At 48.7% G+C, this 15,798-nt stretch overlaps 10 protein-coding genes across 10 annotated transcripts; 4 read left to right on the forward strand and 6 right to left on the reverse strand.

The window, feature by feature from the left end:
• Positions 1–42: 42 nt before the first annotated feature.
• On the reverse strand, positions 43–2,283 carry M438DRAFT_349316 (uncharacterized protein). Its single transcript, XM_029906366.1, has 5 exons — positions 725–2,283; positions 614–668; positions 507–563; positions 280–456; positions 43–228 (listed from the first exon to the last, which is right to left on the reverse strand). Exons 1-5 carry the CDS (start codon positions 2,036–2,038, stop codon positions 170–172), a joined length of 1,662 nt encoding a protein of 553 aa, XP_029756011.1. The 5' UTR covers positions 2,039–2,283; the 3' UTR covers positions 43–169.
• Positions 2,284–2,562: 279 nt separating this feature from the next.
• On the reverse strand, positions 2,563–4,032 carry M438DRAFT_349317 (xylosidase/arabinosidase; the record flags this gene model as incomplete). The annotated part of the gene is made up of 1 exon (XM_029906367.1): positions 2,563–4,032. A coding segment is annotated over exon 1 (1,355 nt), but the record flags the coding sequence as incomplete, so codon positions are not given.
• A 50-nt stretch (positions 4,033–4,082) lies between these two features.
• On the reverse strand, positions 4,083–4,685 carry M438DRAFT_349318 (uncharacterized protein; the record flags this gene model as incomplete). Its single annotated transcript, XM_029906368.1, has 1 exon — positions 4,083–4,685. A coding segment is annotated over exon 1 (232 nt), but the record flags the coding sequence as incomplete, so codon positions are not given.
• Positions 4,686–5,127: 442 nt separating this feature from the next.
• M438DRAFT_349319 (putative MFS hexose transporter) lies at positions 5,128–6,687 on the forward strand. Its single transcript, XM_029906369.1, has one exon. It carries the CDS (start codon positions 5,133–5,135, stop codon positions 6,393–6,395), a length of 1,263 nt encoding a protein of 420 aa, XP_029756014.1. The 5' UTR covers positions 5,128–5,132; the 3' UTR covers positions 6,396–6,687.
• On the reverse strand, positions 6,595–7,432 carry M438DRAFT_121949 (uncharacterized protein). The gene has a single exon (XM_029898753.1). The coding sequence runs from the start codon at positions 7,295–7,297 to the stop codon at positions 6,794–6,796; it is 504 nt and encodes a 167-aa protein (XP_029756015.1). The 5' UTR covers positions 7,298–7,432; the 3' UTR covers positions 6,595–6,793.
• Positions 7,433–7,636: 204 nt separating this feature from the next.
• On the forward strand, positions 7,637–8,439 carry M438DRAFT_369086 (glutathione S-transferase; the record flags this gene model as incomplete). The annotated part of the gene is made up of 2 exons (XM_029908084.1): positions 7,637–7,804; positions 7,891–8,439. Exons 1-2 carry the CDS (start codon positions 7,676–7,678, stop codon positions 8,437–8,439), a joined length of 678 nt encoding a protein of 225 aa, XP_029756016.1. The 5' UTR covers positions 7,637–7,675.
• A 1,826-nt stretch (positions 8,440–10,265) lies between these two features.
• M438DRAFT_282801 (uncharacterized protein) lies at positions 10,266–10,898 on the forward strand (the record flags this gene model as incomplete). Its single annotated transcript, XM_029901326.1, has 1 exon — positions 10,266–10,898. A coding segment is annotated over one exon (633 nt), but the record flags the coding sequence as incomplete, so codon positions are not given.
• Positions 10,899–10,990: 92 nt separating this feature from the next.
• M438DRAFT_282830 (beta-lactamase family protein) lies at positions 10,991–12,598 on the reverse strand (the record flags this gene model as incomplete). The annotated part of the gene is made up of 2 exons (XM_029901329.1): positions 10,991–12,167; positions 12,228–12,598. 2 exons carry the CDS (start codon positions 12,596–12,598, stop codon positions 10,991–10,993), a joined length of 1,548 nt encoding a protein of 515 aa, XP_029756018.1.
• Positions 12,599–12,973: 375 nt separating this feature from the next.
• Positions 12,974–14,477, forward strand: M438DRAFT_305398 (aminotransferase class-III). The gene is made up of 2 exons (XM_029902226.1): positions 12,974–13,567; positions 13,635–14,477. The coding sequence occupies exons 1-2, from the start codon at positions 13,055–13,057 to the stop codon at positions 14,430–14,432; spliced, it is 1,311 nt and encodes a 436-aa protein (XP_029756019.1). The 5' UTR covers positions 12,974–13,054; the 3' UTR covers positions 14,433–14,477.
• On the reverse strand, positions 14,454–15,769 carry M438DRAFT_349322 (uncharacterized protein). Its single transcript, XM_029906370.1, has one exon. The coding sequence runs from the start codon at positions 15,685–15,687 to the stop codon at positions 14,533–14,535; it is 1,155 nt and encodes a 384-aa protein (XP_029756020.1). The 5' UTR covers positions 15,688–15,769; the 3' UTR covers positions 14,454–14,532.
• Between the last annotated feature and the right edge of the window lie 29 nt (positions 15,770–15,798).

Genomic DNA, 15,798 nt, shown 5'->3' on the forward strand with positions numbered 1-15,798 from the left:
CGGTCAATCTATAGAAAACATGCGTAATTGCCGATCTTTACCCGTTGCGCCCCGGTGCTTGCAAGGCCCTCGATCGAAGAACACTTGAGTTTAACTAGACACAGACTCTCGCAGCTTCACATGACTTGCTATGGAATACGTTCTTTATTCAAATCCTAGCATGCATCTTTTACAGTGCCTCGATTGAAACAAGATCTTGGGTGTTTGCCGGGAATGCAAGGATAATGTCTTTGGATGGCTGTTAGCACCTTCGATGGATAGTCGACAATTTGAACCTACCTATGGATTTCCCTCTGCCTGTTTTTTCGAGTAAGACTCTGTGTACTGTCCCGTCTCCAACTCGCTGTACCACAAGCTTGTATGACCTTTGGGCACTCCAAGGCAGATTCGACACTCTCAGGCGGTACCTCGTCGCATGGTTTTCTCGAATATAAGCCTGAACATATGATTGGCAAACTGGAAAATGGTTAGTGAAAGGTGATCCCAATGAAGCCATATGCACTCACGTGGAATGTAGAACAATGGATTCCCAGGTTTAAAACAAGCTTGTTCACCGTTGAAGACTGCAACATCAGTCAGTCAAGACTTTCTCTGGCCATTTGTTTCTACTCACGACCGTTGCTTTGTATCAGGGGAAAGGCGGTGGTGGAAGTGTTCATCAGAGGCGTCTGAGAGGTCATGGTCAGTAAGGATGATAGTGCTAAGGATGTCCAGGAAACTTTACCATCTGTCTTGCGATTTCTCTAGCAATATCGTAGTTCGGTTGATAGTTGTTGAGTAGGATATTCACACGAGATCCTGTATTAGACCGACCAGCGAGTACAGCAAACCCATTTGATGAAGAACCGGACAATTGGAGTCGCTGTGGGGTTGAAACGACGAGCTCGCCCTGCAGCTTCCAAGCTGCTGCGACATTTAATGGTATTGCTGTGGCTGAAGACCGGTTGAACCACGGCTGGAAAGGTGCATTACCGGCTCCGGTGCCGCCGTAACCAAAACCGGTCCATGGCATGGCTCGATCCAGCGATGTATCTTGAGCATACATCGAAGTGCCTAGCGTGAAACTGGCAAAGAATGAGGGATCATTGTAATCCTTGATTGCCTGTGCAGATGTGGGCTGGACGCCAGATGGATTGGGATCGTATTGTGTTACCCAGATGGGTAGATTGGCGAAGCCTGTGGGAGCCAGAATCTCCGAACGGAAACGATCGGTCAAAGTCTTGATGTCGTATGGATTGAGAGAGAACTGCGCGTTGGTAAAATGATATGTGGCCGCTTTGATTGGCACGTTGTACGCTTTACAGTCCCTATAGAACTGTGAGACATAAGGATCGTACACAGAGTAGTTGGCATGCGTTGGGACGATGCGATTAGTTCCCCAAGCCCCAACTCCGCATCTGATACTTGCTCTAGCGACTCCTTTGGCAAATCCAGCGAAAAATTTGAAAGAAGTGTTATAGTTTGCCAGCGTTGAGGGCTCATTGTTGTTGTCAATCTCTACGTAGTAGTCAAATAACTCCAGAGTGTCCTTAAAGCCAGAGTTGCCAGCGCCATTCATGTATCTGTCCGCGATGGCGAATCCGACTTGGCCCAGCTTTTCGGGGGTCGACTGTTCCGGATCAGTGCCATTGGTAATCTGAAACTGTAACGACGCCTTTGCTCCTCGAGAGGTAACGAATCTGACATATCTATCTGTGAGAGTCCAGTTGTAGTTTGACGCTAGAGACGCGTCACCTGCGGGACCGCTTCTTCCAAAGCCGGTAAAAACGTCTGGCCAGGTGTATATGAAGATACTTTTCATGCCATATTCTGGCCACAGGTCGGCGATTTCAGGCTCCATGTCATGTATGTCATCCAAACCAGGGGGCAACAGAGAGGTATCTGCGTTGGAAGTCGCTTGTAGATTTTTGAAGTTGCTAACATGTTTTGAGGCATCAATGGATATCTCTTGACACGTCTGCAGTGCGTGGGGTTGCTGCGCTGCTTGACACGCGACATGCAGACATCCTAGTAAGGCGGCAGAAATCAGGTAATGCATCGTGAGAGTATCAACAAGTCCTGCGAAGTGGTTTGGGTTCTGCCATCAAAGCACGCAGCACGAAAGAGCCTTTATGTCTCGAGAGACATCGCGAAGCGAACTTCGCAGCTGCCGTTCAGTGGGGAACTCTTCATCGCAGACCTCATTGTGGGGAGCGTGCCTTGCGAATGCTCCAAATGTGACTTTGTAGTCTCGTGTCACTGCCGAGGGTGGTGGCTGAAGAGCTGTAATCATGGAGTCTCCCCACATACTCCGGTAGTGGGTTACTGATGAAGCAAAGTGGTTCGGTGACAAAATCGCAAGCTTGGACAGGTTTCGGCGAAACTCCTGCTCGGCAAACAAAGCTGATTCCGCGGGCTTTTCGGGCCTGCGGGGTAGAGTGCACGGTGCGCCTGGAAGCTCCACAGAATTTTGAAATGGTCTTGTCGATGGAAGGTTGCCACTCACAGGAGCGCTTCGAACCTCTACTCAAGTGCCATCTCGACTGTCAGACGCAGCGCATCACCGGACGACAAACTGATCACAGGCCGGACGGATATGAGACGGTAGAGATGTTTGAGTGCGCCGTTGGCTGTTGACAATGTAATGGTTTACCTAGCTAGGCACTATCTCGAAGTCATTGAAACGTACATTCTTCCCAACGCCTGACCTTTGGCCGCTTGCATAAACGCCGAAGATTGTACCCGTGAAATCTCGAGCTGTCATCTCCAAAGCATCAACACTTTTGACGTTAGTCCAGGTATCTTCTGTTGGTGACCGGTAAAGGAACTGATACTCCTTCTCAGTGGCACGAATCTGCAACTGCACTGTCGCTTTGTCCAGCAATTTGTCGCTCCATGCGATCGTCGATCCAGTGTGGTTTGACTTGTTCACTGTGATCACCCAGACCTTCGAATCTCGATGATTGAAAAATATGGCTCCATGGCGATGACAGTCTTTGTAAACCGCAAGACCGGCATGGAGCTCTGTTCCTCGATTGCGACCGTCGATATGTAGCAGCACTTCGGTTTTGCATGTCATGTCGCGCTGTCTTCTACCGAGAAATGAACACGATCCACGAGCCACAGAAAGATTTTCCGCACTCGATCGGAGCTCGATGCTTCCGTCCGGCAAACGCAGGATATTCTTGAGCTCGGGGTTTCTGATATACACGTCCTCGTAAGAAGCGGCCGTAGCAGTCGGCTTATCCGAGGGGTTTGACAATGGCGAATCTTGTCTAGAGATTTTTGAAGCGACAGCTGGTCTTACGAAAGTCATTCGGGGTTGATCAATTGTTGGCCATCCACCCTTGGGCCAATCAACTGGAGTAAGAAATGATTCTCTGCCGATAGGACTTCTTCCGCCTTCACTTTCGCGCACCCCGAGGACTACTGCCCACCAGGCGCCGCTGGCATCGTGGAACAGCTCTCCATGACCGGTGTTCTGGACAAATTCATTCTTGAGATCGCTTGTCAAGATGGGATTGTACTCATACGACTCAAAGGGACCCCAAATGCTGCGAGACCGAGCAATTGAGAGCATGTGATGCTCAAATGTACCGCCCTCTGCCACGACGAGATAATAGTATCCGTCTTTCCGATAGATGTGTGGACCCTCGGTATCATATTTTGCAGCGCCGGTCCAGATCTCTTGGGTCTCTGACAATGGTTTTCCGGTTGTAATGTCGATTTCGAACTGCTTGATGGTGCAGGTAGGCTGTCTCTCGCGCGTCAGTTCCCAAGAACCTTGGAAATAGACCCTGTCATCGATGTCGAAGAAAAGGCTTGGATCGATTCCCTTGAAGTCGACGAAAATGGGATCACTCCATTCATTTGACATGATATCATCTGTGTAGATGTAGAAGTTTTGGGTGAGGAATGCCTCCCCACCTCTTGTGCAGTTGGTGCAGATGATGTAGAATCTGCCCTTGTGGTGTCTGATTGTTGGCGCCCAAAGGCCCGCAGATGCGACCATGATATGCCCAGTGTCAAGCGGGAAAGCATGTGTAGTCGCTTCGGAAAGATCGATTTGGTTGACTCTGTTGATTGCATTTCCTGTGGCAGTGTCAGTCTAGACGAATCTATACATGCCATACCACTTTTCTCACCAACCAAGGACCACGATCTCAAATCCCGAGAAGCATATATTGGAATGCCAGGGAAGAGATGGAAAGAAGAGGTGACCAAATAAAAGACTTCATCGACGAAGACAACGCTTGGATCCGGAGCAAAGCCAGACACGACAGGATTCTGGTACAAAACCATCTCGTCCCTTTCAGACACTTCGCTGATGGGCATGATGAGCTTGGAGTGTGGAAGCAAGATTGACAAATTTGAGATTAGACGTGGAAGTCTTGTTTACGAGCAAGAGGCGATGAGAAAAAGAAGCTGTCAATCCGAGATATCGCACCAAGCCTTTCACCAAGTCATCAGAACCCCGGCCTGGGTAACCGCTCGCCGGATGGATATGCAGAATGAGCCCGCGGACAAATTTCCAAGTCCGGTGTTAAAAGATGGAGCCGCGGCGAAATTCGTGGATGCGAGACCGGTGAGAAACACCGCGGTCTTGTTGCACCGTTAGGGCTGGACTCTCTATTTCCCCAGGCCTCCGGACTCTCCACAACCTGTCCACCCTAATCATCAATCTACAAGTCTTCGATCTAGCGGGGTTACCGAGAGTCTTTGCATGTAAGGGCTCCAAAAGGATATATATACCTCACAGATGTGCCTAGATTGTGACCATATCAAAGGTTTCAATTCAGCACCTCAAACAACATGGCGCCCACAGCTGCCAAAACCACGAACGATATTTCCTCGTCCATCGATCTCAGCAGTATCGCTCCTTTCTACAAGCGGAAGAACGGCATACTGCTTTACTTGCTGTTGACAACTTCATTACTCTCCAGCTTCGCATCTGGCTTCGACGGTGTAAGAGAATCATAAACAATGTCGATTGTCGACTGCCATAACTAACACCGCTGCAGTCTCAGACCAACGCTATGCAACTGCTTCCGATCTGGCAGGAAAAGTTTGGCAATCCAACGGGATCAACACTTGGACTGTTTGGTGCCTCGACATCAATTGGCGGGCTTGTCCCTTTGATCTTTTTCAACTGGATGGGCGACTACTTCGGGCGCCGTGTTCCGACTGCGGTTGGTGCTCTCATCATCATTGTCGGTGCTCTTGTCGAGCTGTTCTCCTCGACTCTATCCATGTTCATTGGTGGCAAGGTTGTTATCGGCCTCGGATCGACCATGGTGCAACTAGGCGCGCCAGTGCTGGTCACTGAACTTACTCATCCCAAAGAAAGAGCCAAGGTCACGACTGTCTACAACACTGGAGTCTATCTGGGATACGTTATCGGAGCTTGGGTCACGTTTGGCTGCATCAAGATCAACACCGACTGGCAATGGAAGCTCCCAACACTGTTACAGGTCATACCGTCAGTGTATCAGCTCACCCTATTATGGTTTTGTCCTGAGTCACCTCGTTGGCTGATCGCAAAGGGCAAAGAAGATCAAGCAAGAGCCATTCTGGTCAAATACCACGGCGAATGTGACCCCAACTCCGAATTGGTTGGTATCGAGATGTCTGAAATCATCGAAGCACAAGCAAGGGAAGCCGCAGCGAACGTGTCATGGGCTGCCTTCTTCTCAAGCAAGGCTAACTGGAGACGCATATTTCTGTGTACATGCGTAGCAACTTTCTCTCAAACCACTGGCAACTTACTCGTTTCCAACTATCTTGCAAAGATCCTAAAAGACACCGGACTCGATTCCACTTTTGACAGCACCCTCATCAACGGCATGTCTACTCTCTGGTCATACATCTGCTCGTTGGCGGTAGCAGGTTTTGTGGACAGATTCAACAGACGGACCTTTTTCCTCACAGGCTCTATTGGCTCACTGGTTGTCTTCGTCGCATGGACTATCGCCGCCCAACAGTATGTCGATGAGGGCTCGATCGCTGCAGGCCGCTTCATCGTCGCTTGTATCTTTCTTTTCCAGGCTTTCTATACCATCGGATGGCTCAACTTCGTAGTGACCTATCCCCTTGAGATTGTTACATATCAGATGCGAGCCAAAGCTTGGTCCTATGTTCTTTTGGTCATCCAAGCTTCTCAGATCTTTGGTAACTATGTCAACCCCGTTGCGCTGGAAAACATTGGCTGGCACTGGTACATCTACTACTGTGTCTGGATTGCTTGCATCGTCGCGATTGTGTACTTCTTCTTTGTGGAAACCAGAGGTCCGACACTTGAGGAAATTGCTGTTATTTTCGATGGACCGAACGCTTATCCTTCTGCTGAGAAGCATTCCTTTTTGAACGGCACAGAAAAGGCTACCCATCTAGAGTTGTCGCATGTAGAAAAGGTTTGAGCTTTGTGCACTATAGCGCGGCAATTCGTGCCGTCCGAGTCGTAGAGCCTATGACCAGCCTTATAGTGGAGATAACTTGAAAGAATCGTATCATATGTCATTAACTTAGGGGTCCTGTTACTGTCCGCCGTGCCACAATGATCTTTGCAGGTTCTCCTGGTTCGGTTTAGTCCGACAGACCCACAAACAACAGAATTTTTGAATTTGGTGCTTAAAACACTGCAATGAACCCCTATCGTTTCCTGGCGAGTTCATCAATCGAGCTTGCCTATATCAACAAGCTCATCAGTGCCTGGCGCTTGTTCTTCAACCTCTGTCGTCCTCAATACACATCAAATGATCTTCCAGTCTTTTGTCCAGTTGAAACGCCATGTTCTGTGAGCGAGTGAATTTAGGCTTTATCTTGATCTGCGATTCGGGCGACACATCGAGCGCCTCGAAGACAACGATCCTGAGAATAGCTCGCGACCTGGGGGATTAAAAATTGTTTCCACGATATTGAGGCTGGTCAACCACCGATCCAACAGTCGAGACTCGATCAACGATGACCTTCTGCAGAATCTTGAGGCCACCTTTCTAAGCACCATCCGTATTGGCAAATGGTCTAAACTGTGACCTGTAGCCATGACACATACGGCCCGCTGGTGCTGATACACTTTTGACACGTTCGCTCGGACTCGTCGCATTTGGCCTTTCTGATCCTGTTTCCGGTGAGCGGAGTGGAGTTCATCGGATTTCCGTATCGTTGGGCGGATCACGAGTAGGGTACAAGATTCCGGGCGACTGAGAGACTGGGCTGCAAGTGATACAACCAGTCTTCGCTTTCGTTCTACGAGCGTCTTTGCAAGATCACCCGCAGTCTTTGGGCTGGGCTCGGTCTGTGGACGTGGATCGTGCGGCATCCTTTGGGCAACAAAGCACCCGTGAGAGGCAAAGAAAGTGAACAGACGAACGAGATGATTGAAGTTGTATTCAGAACTAACGATAGAGTGGAAGAAGTTCACAAGCTATCTTCTCTCAAGAAGGATCAGGAGGGGCCGCGACTGGGCGCTAGCTCGATTGTGCAGTGAGAGCGAACCAACCAATCAGACCACTCGTCGGCGGACATCCGAATCCTACGCTCTTAAAGCGGACTGTTATGATATGTAAGCATGGATATGTGCTGCCTGAGATATATAAACCTGCAAGTAGGTCCAAGTCATCTTCAACATGATATTCTGATGTTATCGAGGTTTGCAATCAGCCGTGGAAAAAAGCCGAAATCATTGCTCAACTCGAAAATGCCAGCGTTCGTTCTCTATGGCGCTCGTGGGTCGACCAACACAGACCGAGTTCGCCTAACCCTCGCAGAAGGTGGATTCACCGATTATGAACTTGTTCTCGCCGATTTGCAACGAGGTGAACAAAAGGTATCTTGCCCCTGCACCACATATCTACAATCATTCTTCCTTCCTATAGTATCAAGATTGCATGAGGCTTACCATCATTGCCTCAGTCCGACGAAAACATGAAACGGCACCCATGGGGCAAGGTCCCAGTCTTGACGTTCCCGGACGGCTTCACTCTCCATGAGAGTCGCGCAATTTGCAAGCATCTTGCAAGAAAGTACTCCTTTTCGCTTCTACCATCATCCTCGGACGTCAATGCCATGGCACTTTTCGATCAAGCCGAATCAGTAGAGATCTCCTACTTCCTCGAGCCAGCCGGTAAAATCGCCTTCGAGAAATTTGTCAAGAAGCGCATGGGTCTGTCCGCTGATGAGAAGATCGTCTCCGATGCATTGCGATCTGTCGAGATGTATCTCGAGATTGCAGAGCGCAGCTTGCTGCAGAAGAAGTTTGTGGCAGGGGATGAGTTTACTCTGGTGGATATCTACTACATCCCGTTGATCCGGAGACTCTTTGCCTGCGGATATGGGGATCTGATTCTTCGTCATGGGGCTGTAAACGCTTGGTGGAATCGATGCATAGATCGACCGGCCATCAAGAAGTTGTTTACCGCTGATGAGGAGGCCATGGCTGTTACATCTGCTGCTACTAGATAGCCAAAAACTTATGGCATGTTGTACATGAGCGATCATTTACGTTGCTACTGTATCTCGTGATATACTTACATCGACGTCAGATAGCACCTCGGGCACTGTAAGCATGAATTTCTCTAGGGTTTGGGTCTGACGAAATACCATCTTGGGATACATCAACAAGGGAGTCTCGTTCCTTGAGATAACCAACAATATCGGCCAGCCCCCGATTTCCCCAATCTGGCCCGGGATACGACAACAATTCCGATGACAAGGTAATATTCTTACGTCCTTCAGTCCAACATGAACGATCTCCTCCACCGACATGATCACACAGGCAGAATCAAGACGAGCGAGCCGAGATCCCGGGACATAGTGTATAGAGGACACCCGAGGTAAATAAGTCTCGAGCTCGAGCTATTTGAACCCTGTAAACTTAGACACGGCAAGCAGAACTTGATACTAACTGTTCTTTCATCACTCAAGGTCCATGCGGAACAGACCTATGGCTCAAAAGTCAGTGCATTAGGACCGATCATGGCTTTGAATTTTAGTGATGACAGCCGAAGCGAGACACTATCTCATGCTATGCAGGTGATACGTACTCAAATGGCTTCGAATCGCATTACAAACCGCAGTACATACTAGCGGATAGCGGTCTACTCGAACGACAGCAGCTCACAACACCCAAGCATTGTCCAGGCTACGATAAATACTAGTGGAGCATTGCATCATGATCAGGCGTGTTACGCTCGACTCAGAGCTCGACGGACCGACGAAGGAGTAACTAGACAAGATGCCCAAGCACTAAATCACCAGCTGTCCAGTGTCTTGATCGTCAATTAACCCTGCTTGGTCACCGAGGAGCGCATGATATCAAAGCTTTGATACGTCTAATCGTTTGTCCGAGTCCCTTCGGAAGCACGCGTCTTAGGGTCGCTTGATTAGGACAGTTCTACGGTCAGGTACGGACGAGTTGAAGAGCTCAAGACGGCTGGTTCGCTTACTTTTCTGAAGTGCGGAATCCAGTTGAGATGTAATTGAATAATGGACGAACAGGAAAACCCAACCACGGATACATTAGTCATGGCGACACCTAAGTGATGTCTTTCGAGCAGCTACAATTATGTTTCCCTTTACTATTAGGACCTTATACCGTTCAAGTTGTTCGATTGCATTCTGTTGACTCGCTATTGTGTGGTATGCGACGCGCGGTGTGGCGCAGACGTCCAAGGTCCAACGTTAGTGGCCGTCACAATGCCAAGAGCTCTCATACGAGACCATACTCCAACACCGAAATAGTACAGATGAATAACAAGAACCAGAAATGATGATTTCAGATTTGAAAGTCGAACAAAACAACTAAGAAAAGAAGGATTGACGCAAGTTCCAAGAGTTGACAAGGATGTGAGTGGTAAATATAAGCGATGCCGAATTGCTTATATGTAGATTGTGTTGCTTGATGGTGAATTCTACTTTACCTATTCAGCTCTGTTCCTCTCATTCGTTTCTGTCGAAGATGTTGGTTAATTGTCGTGGCTCTCCTCTATGCTTGATCCTTGCGGTCTGGTTGATCGTTTGTGTTGGCACGCTCTCATTGACGTACTCCAACAAGATCTTGTAAGCCACCCAGAACTCCAGGACCACACTCGATACTGAAAAAAGATAGTACACTCATACCCCTCATCGTCGACCACGAGCCGAAGCTGCCTTTGATTGAGACCATCTGTCACTTTGGCGATTACCAGCATGCACCAAGGTTCAACAGCACCGTCATCGGAGCCCTGGAGCACAACAAAGCCGCACGCATAACGAAGGTAACGGCACATTTCGGTCCCCAAGTTCCGGCTTACGAACAAGCGCTACTCACGCATCATCGACACGCTGAGCTCCACGATTATCCTGTCCTAGACCTACAATCCAAAATCATTGACGATCTCTGGAACAAGCCTGCATATCTGCTCTCGTTGGTCCTTGACGAGCTTCGCAAACCGGAAGGACATAGAGTCGAATGGCTGTTCTGGTTCGACAGAGACACGGTTATACTCAATCCCTGCATCCCCTTACATATCTTCTTGCCGCCGAGAGACGACATCCATATTGTAATCTCCAATGACTGGAATGGATTGAATAATGGCGTCTTTGGTCTCCGCATTAATGAGTGGAGTGCGAGGCTCTTGAGTACAATCCTGGGATACCGCGAGTTAAGGCCTGACGAGGAGCTACGCTTTACTGAACAAAGCGCCATGGAGAAGGTGTTGCAAGACTCGAGGTTTAAACAGGGTGCGGCATACTATCCACAGAGATGGTTCAATGCATATGAAGCGGAAGCAGAGAAGGATTACGCAGTCAAAGATTCCGATCTGCTGGTTCATTTTGCGGGCGTTGGAGACAGGCTGAAGAAGATTGCGAATTGGATCGAGAAGGCGGATTCAGAATCCGAAGTGTGGTCAGTTGACTATCGTTCGACTAGCTTGCCGTAGGAGATTTGCGAGTTATGGAACCAATGGAGTGCCTCTTGATAGGTTCAGGGCAAATTCGATTCGGTACTTGACATGCAGACATGGCGCTGCAGTCATACGTCTCTTTGTTCCCATCCTTCGTCCCGAGTGAACCAAATCAAGTGATCGCTACCCAAAGCTTTTTCAAGGCCCAAACCAACGGCGATCACCTTTCCTTCTGTATCGAACTTGAATCGTACTGGCAAGACCTCTTCGTCAGACTCGTCGCCAATAATCTCAACCAGATAGCCCCGAAAGATGGTATTGTCGGCCACGTGCTCGAGTAAGACTATGAAAGAGATATTGTGGTCTCTCCCATCAACGCAGAGGCAACCGTCCATCTCTCTTACGATCAGAGTACGGTAACCTATATTCCAGAACGACCCTTGGTAAGCTTCCATGTCAACTTGCAAAGTGCCTTTCGCCTGTTCTCTTCTCTCAAAATTTCGCTTGAAGTTCTTCTCTCGGCGTGCTTCTTGTGCTTTGAAGCGTTTGACTCGACTGTTTGCAAATCCCCCACGCTGGTCGAAAGGAGTCTCCAGGACTTGGTCGAGGATACTGTTTTGGATAATTGCGGACAGATGAAAAGCCCCTTCGCTGTTCCCAAGTATCACGGCTCCAATATTCTGAGATGGCAGCATAAACATCCTGCTTCCGTAGCCGGCAATAATGCCGTCGTGGGCGATGATCTTGGCTCCGCGGTAATGCTTGACATCCCAGCCCAAAGCATAGCTTGCTTCTGGCGATCCATCTTTTCCTCTATCCTCCAGTGTCTTTCCAGGAGTTCGAGAGATCCTTGGGTCTGTGACAGATTCGTAGATTGGACGAGTAATGGGATCCATGCGGTTCATCATGGCGCGTATAAATTTAGCGTAGTCGTCAACACTGCTCTGGATCGACCCTGCACCCTGGCCTTGGGGTGTATCCTGGTGGCAGGTATGGTGATATTTGCCGTCATGGAAGAAGTATGGAGTGGAGAATCGATCGCCTTGACCAGAAGCCCAAACCTGGGCAGATCCGGTGAAGGTCGATGTCATACCTAGTGGTCTCAGTATTCTCTCGCGTAGAAAGTGTGAGAAAGATTGCTGGCTCAGAGTCTCAATGAGGTGAGTAGCAACAGTGTACATCATGTTGCTGTACTGATAAGTTGTTTTTGGCTCTTTGCTCAAAGCGAGATGACGCAAGTTTCTAGTAATGGAGCGGACAGTATCAGGATGTTTTGACTCAATGCTCAAGATACTCAGATCGTGGCTGTCATGCGTGAGCTATTCGACATCTGTCTGAGCCAAGCTGCACATCAAGCATACATACCTTGGCAAACCGGTTCTGTGGCTCAAGACATCCTCCACGGTGACCATATTGGTGGCCTCGGCGGTCGAAAGAACAAAGTCATCAGGTAGTAAACTTGACATCAAGGAATCCCATTGGGCCTTTGTCGAAAACTCATGCTCGTTTTCCACAAGCAAAGCAACCGCGAGCGAAGTCAATGCTTTGGAGCATGAAGCAACTTCGAAAATTGTGTCGGGGGTACATGGAGTTGGCGGATCGAGGGATGCATTTCCGAAGGCTCGGGAACGGATCTCAGAGCCATCTACGATCGCTATGGCAAGACCAGGTACGTGGAAGTCATTCATGAGGTTCTTGATGCGGCTGATTGTTGCGGGTTCGTCGAGCCAGGACATTACGTTGAGGCCATGCGAGGGAAAATCCATTTCATTCGACATTGATGCAAAGGTCCCGATGGTGACGAGATTGGGTCACCGAGATGGCTTGTGTGTGTGAGTGGCAGAGGTGTCTACCCATCAACGAATGGACGCAATCCTCATTCAAGTATCGTTCAGCTTCGCTGAACAGTATTCGCGACTAAAAGCGAATTTATTGTATGGTAACAACATCTGTCCCACATTCGAGAAAGGATGAAGACGGATGGCTGTGCAGTGTGCTGTGTCCGATCATCATCGATCACTGCCGCGGCAAGCTTACGTAAGCATCCTTTGAGCGCATCTCCGCATCAACTTCACCGTCCACCGAGCACTCCTTCGACTGATAAGTGTGATAAACACGATAACCATGTACTAGAAAGCTATAAGTAGCAATGTGATTGCAACGGTAAGCCTTCACATCATCTGCTTATCGACATGCCATCCCACACCATACATCCGCAGATCGAAACACTGTTGCCAGCAAAGCATGATTCACAAGTCACATCAAAGCTAGACTCACTACTTGAGAAGCTCACTCAAAATTACAAAGACCAAAATAAATTGTCTCAACATCAACATGAAGAAGCCTCGATGTATCTACCAGGAGGAAGCACGCGATCAGTCCTCCACTTCGATCCCTTCCCCATGACCTTAGCCTCTGGCCACGACTGCCACGTCACTTCTCTCGATGGCAAAGAATACCTAGACTTGGTGTCTGAATACTCGGCTGCGCTGTTCGGACACTCACAGCCAGAGATTATGGACGCTATTCGGGCTACTTTGGAACAGGGCATAAATCTTGGTGGTCCTAATAAGCAGGAAGCTGTGTTGGCTAAACAACTCGTTGACCGCTTTCCGAGTATTGAGAAAGTGCGATTTTGTAATTCTGGGTCGGAAGCCAATACGATGGCTTTGGGCATAACGATGGCTTATACCGGGAGGAAGAAGGTAAGGGCCTGACTTGCAGATCACGTCGCATACTCCATTGGGCTGACCAAAGACATTCACTCCAAAGATACTGGTTTTCGAAAATGGTTATCACGGTGCCTTCACAAACTTCGGCGACCATCCCAACCCCTTCAACATTCCCCACGACTTCGTCATCGCCAAATACAATGATATCGAACACACCAAATCATTGCTGAGTCCAGATCTCGCCGCCATCATCCTGGAGCCAATGCTCGGCGCCGGCGGCATGATACCCGCAACGAAAGAATTCCTCCAATTCCTCCGTAACGCAGCTACCCAGATCGGAGCCGTCCTAATATTCGACGAAATCATAACGTCACGTCTCCACATCCATGGTCTTCAAACCCACTACAACGTCTATCCAGACATGACAACACTAGGCAAATACTTAGGCGGCGGCTTCAGTTTTGGAGCTTTCGGCGGCAATGACGAGATCATGGCAATGTTCAATCCAGGACGAGGATACTTTCACTCTGGCACGTACAATAACAATTTATTCTCCATGAGTGCTGGCGTCGCTGCAGGTAAACTTTTGACAGAGGATAAGATTGCAAAAGCCAATGCGCTGGGGGATAAATTGAGAGATGGGATTAATGAGATGGCCAAAAAATGTGTACCAGAGGATGATGTGGCTCTGATGAAAGCTACAGGTTTTGGCAGTCAAGTGGGACTGCATTATGTGGGTGATGAGCAGGAAAAGTTGAGAGATTGTGTGTTTTTCTTCATGTTGGATCAAGGCATTTATATGGGTAAGCGGGGTTTCATCTCTATTAATCTCGTTCACGAAGAACATCATATCGACATGGTCATCGAAGCTTTCCGGAGATTTTTCAAAGAGCTTTGATAGATAACAATTTTTCAAAAATCACCACATCAACAATTGCACAAGACCCTGCCAACTCGACAGAAAGTGAACATCCCATGTTACATGAGCACCTCCATCACTAAACCTCAAACTCATGCCTAGCCATCCTACCACTCCCCCTATTCACCACCGCCCACTCTCTCAACCCATCCTCCAACCCTCTAACCAACTTCCCATCCCCAGCCTCCTCAGCAAAACTCACCCTCCCAGTCCACCAAGCCAACATCCTCTCTACCCCTTCACCCCCAATCAACCCCACAGCAATATCAATCAACCCTTCCCTCCCTTGAATATCCTTACTCCCAGCCCAAAACACATTAGCCCCACAAATACCACAAAAGCCTCTTGTCACACCTTTACTGGAAGAATGAGTTTTCAAACTTCCCCAAGTCTGAGTGGTGGTGAATGGGGTGGTTAAGGTGGTGTCGAGGAAGATATTGCAAGTGGGGATGAATGACCAGAATGTGATGTCGAAACCAGAGGATGCACGGCAGGAAGGGCAAGTACATGTGCCTGCTAGATATCTGGTTGGAGAAGGTAACCACCATGGTTTATTGCCGACGTTTGGGTTTCCTCCTGTATGTGCTGGAACCATGAGGTCTGGATATGGGGAGCGAGCGGAAGTTGATGAGGAAATGTTGGGGGGTGTGATGTAGAAATTTACACCCTTGCAGTGGCAATGCGCTTGTACTGTTTCCGACGTGCTCTCGGTCGTTTTCTTTGGGGCCTTGGTGTTTGTCGAGGTTATGGTATCGAGGTGTGATGGAAGTTTATCCTTCTTGCGTCGAATTTCCAACTTCTCGCCATCGATACGCGTGAGAAATGTGTCTTTTTCCTCTTCATACCATTTATCGCATACCATCCACTCTATCAACTCTTTTTCCACACCCTCCACTCCCTCCCATTTCACAACCCCACTAGCAACCCCCAACCCCCCACCCCCATGGTCTTCACGATACACATGCGAACCACAATCTCCACAAAACCATCTCTTGACACCCCCATCTTCACTTCCATACACCACCATCTCCAACCCATCACATCCCACCACCCCAAAACTATCATATCCTGTCAATAAGATATAAGAAGTAAACAAAGCTCCAGAAATATGACGTGCGGAATTGCAATTGCAGAGAATGGCAGGGAGGGGAAGGGTAGAGGTGGGGATGGAAAAGGTGTGGTGGACTTTGTTGCAGTTGCATGATGTGATGATTTGTATCACGTCTTTGGTCATGGTTGTGTTGGGAGTTTTGATGTCGTTTTCGAACGTGTTTGGGGAATACTGTAATGAAGGTTTCTTCTCTGTGCAAAAGGGCTGTAAACAAGGAAGAGAGGAGTGAAGAGG

This window comes from Aureobasidium pullulans, assembly GCF_000721785.1.
Source record: "Aureobasidium pullulans EXF-150 unplaced genomic scaffold scaffold_29, whole genome shotgun sequence".
NCBI lineage: Eukaryota > Fungi > Ascomycota > Dothideomycetes > Dothideales > Saccotheciaceae > Aureobasidium > Aureobasidium pullulans.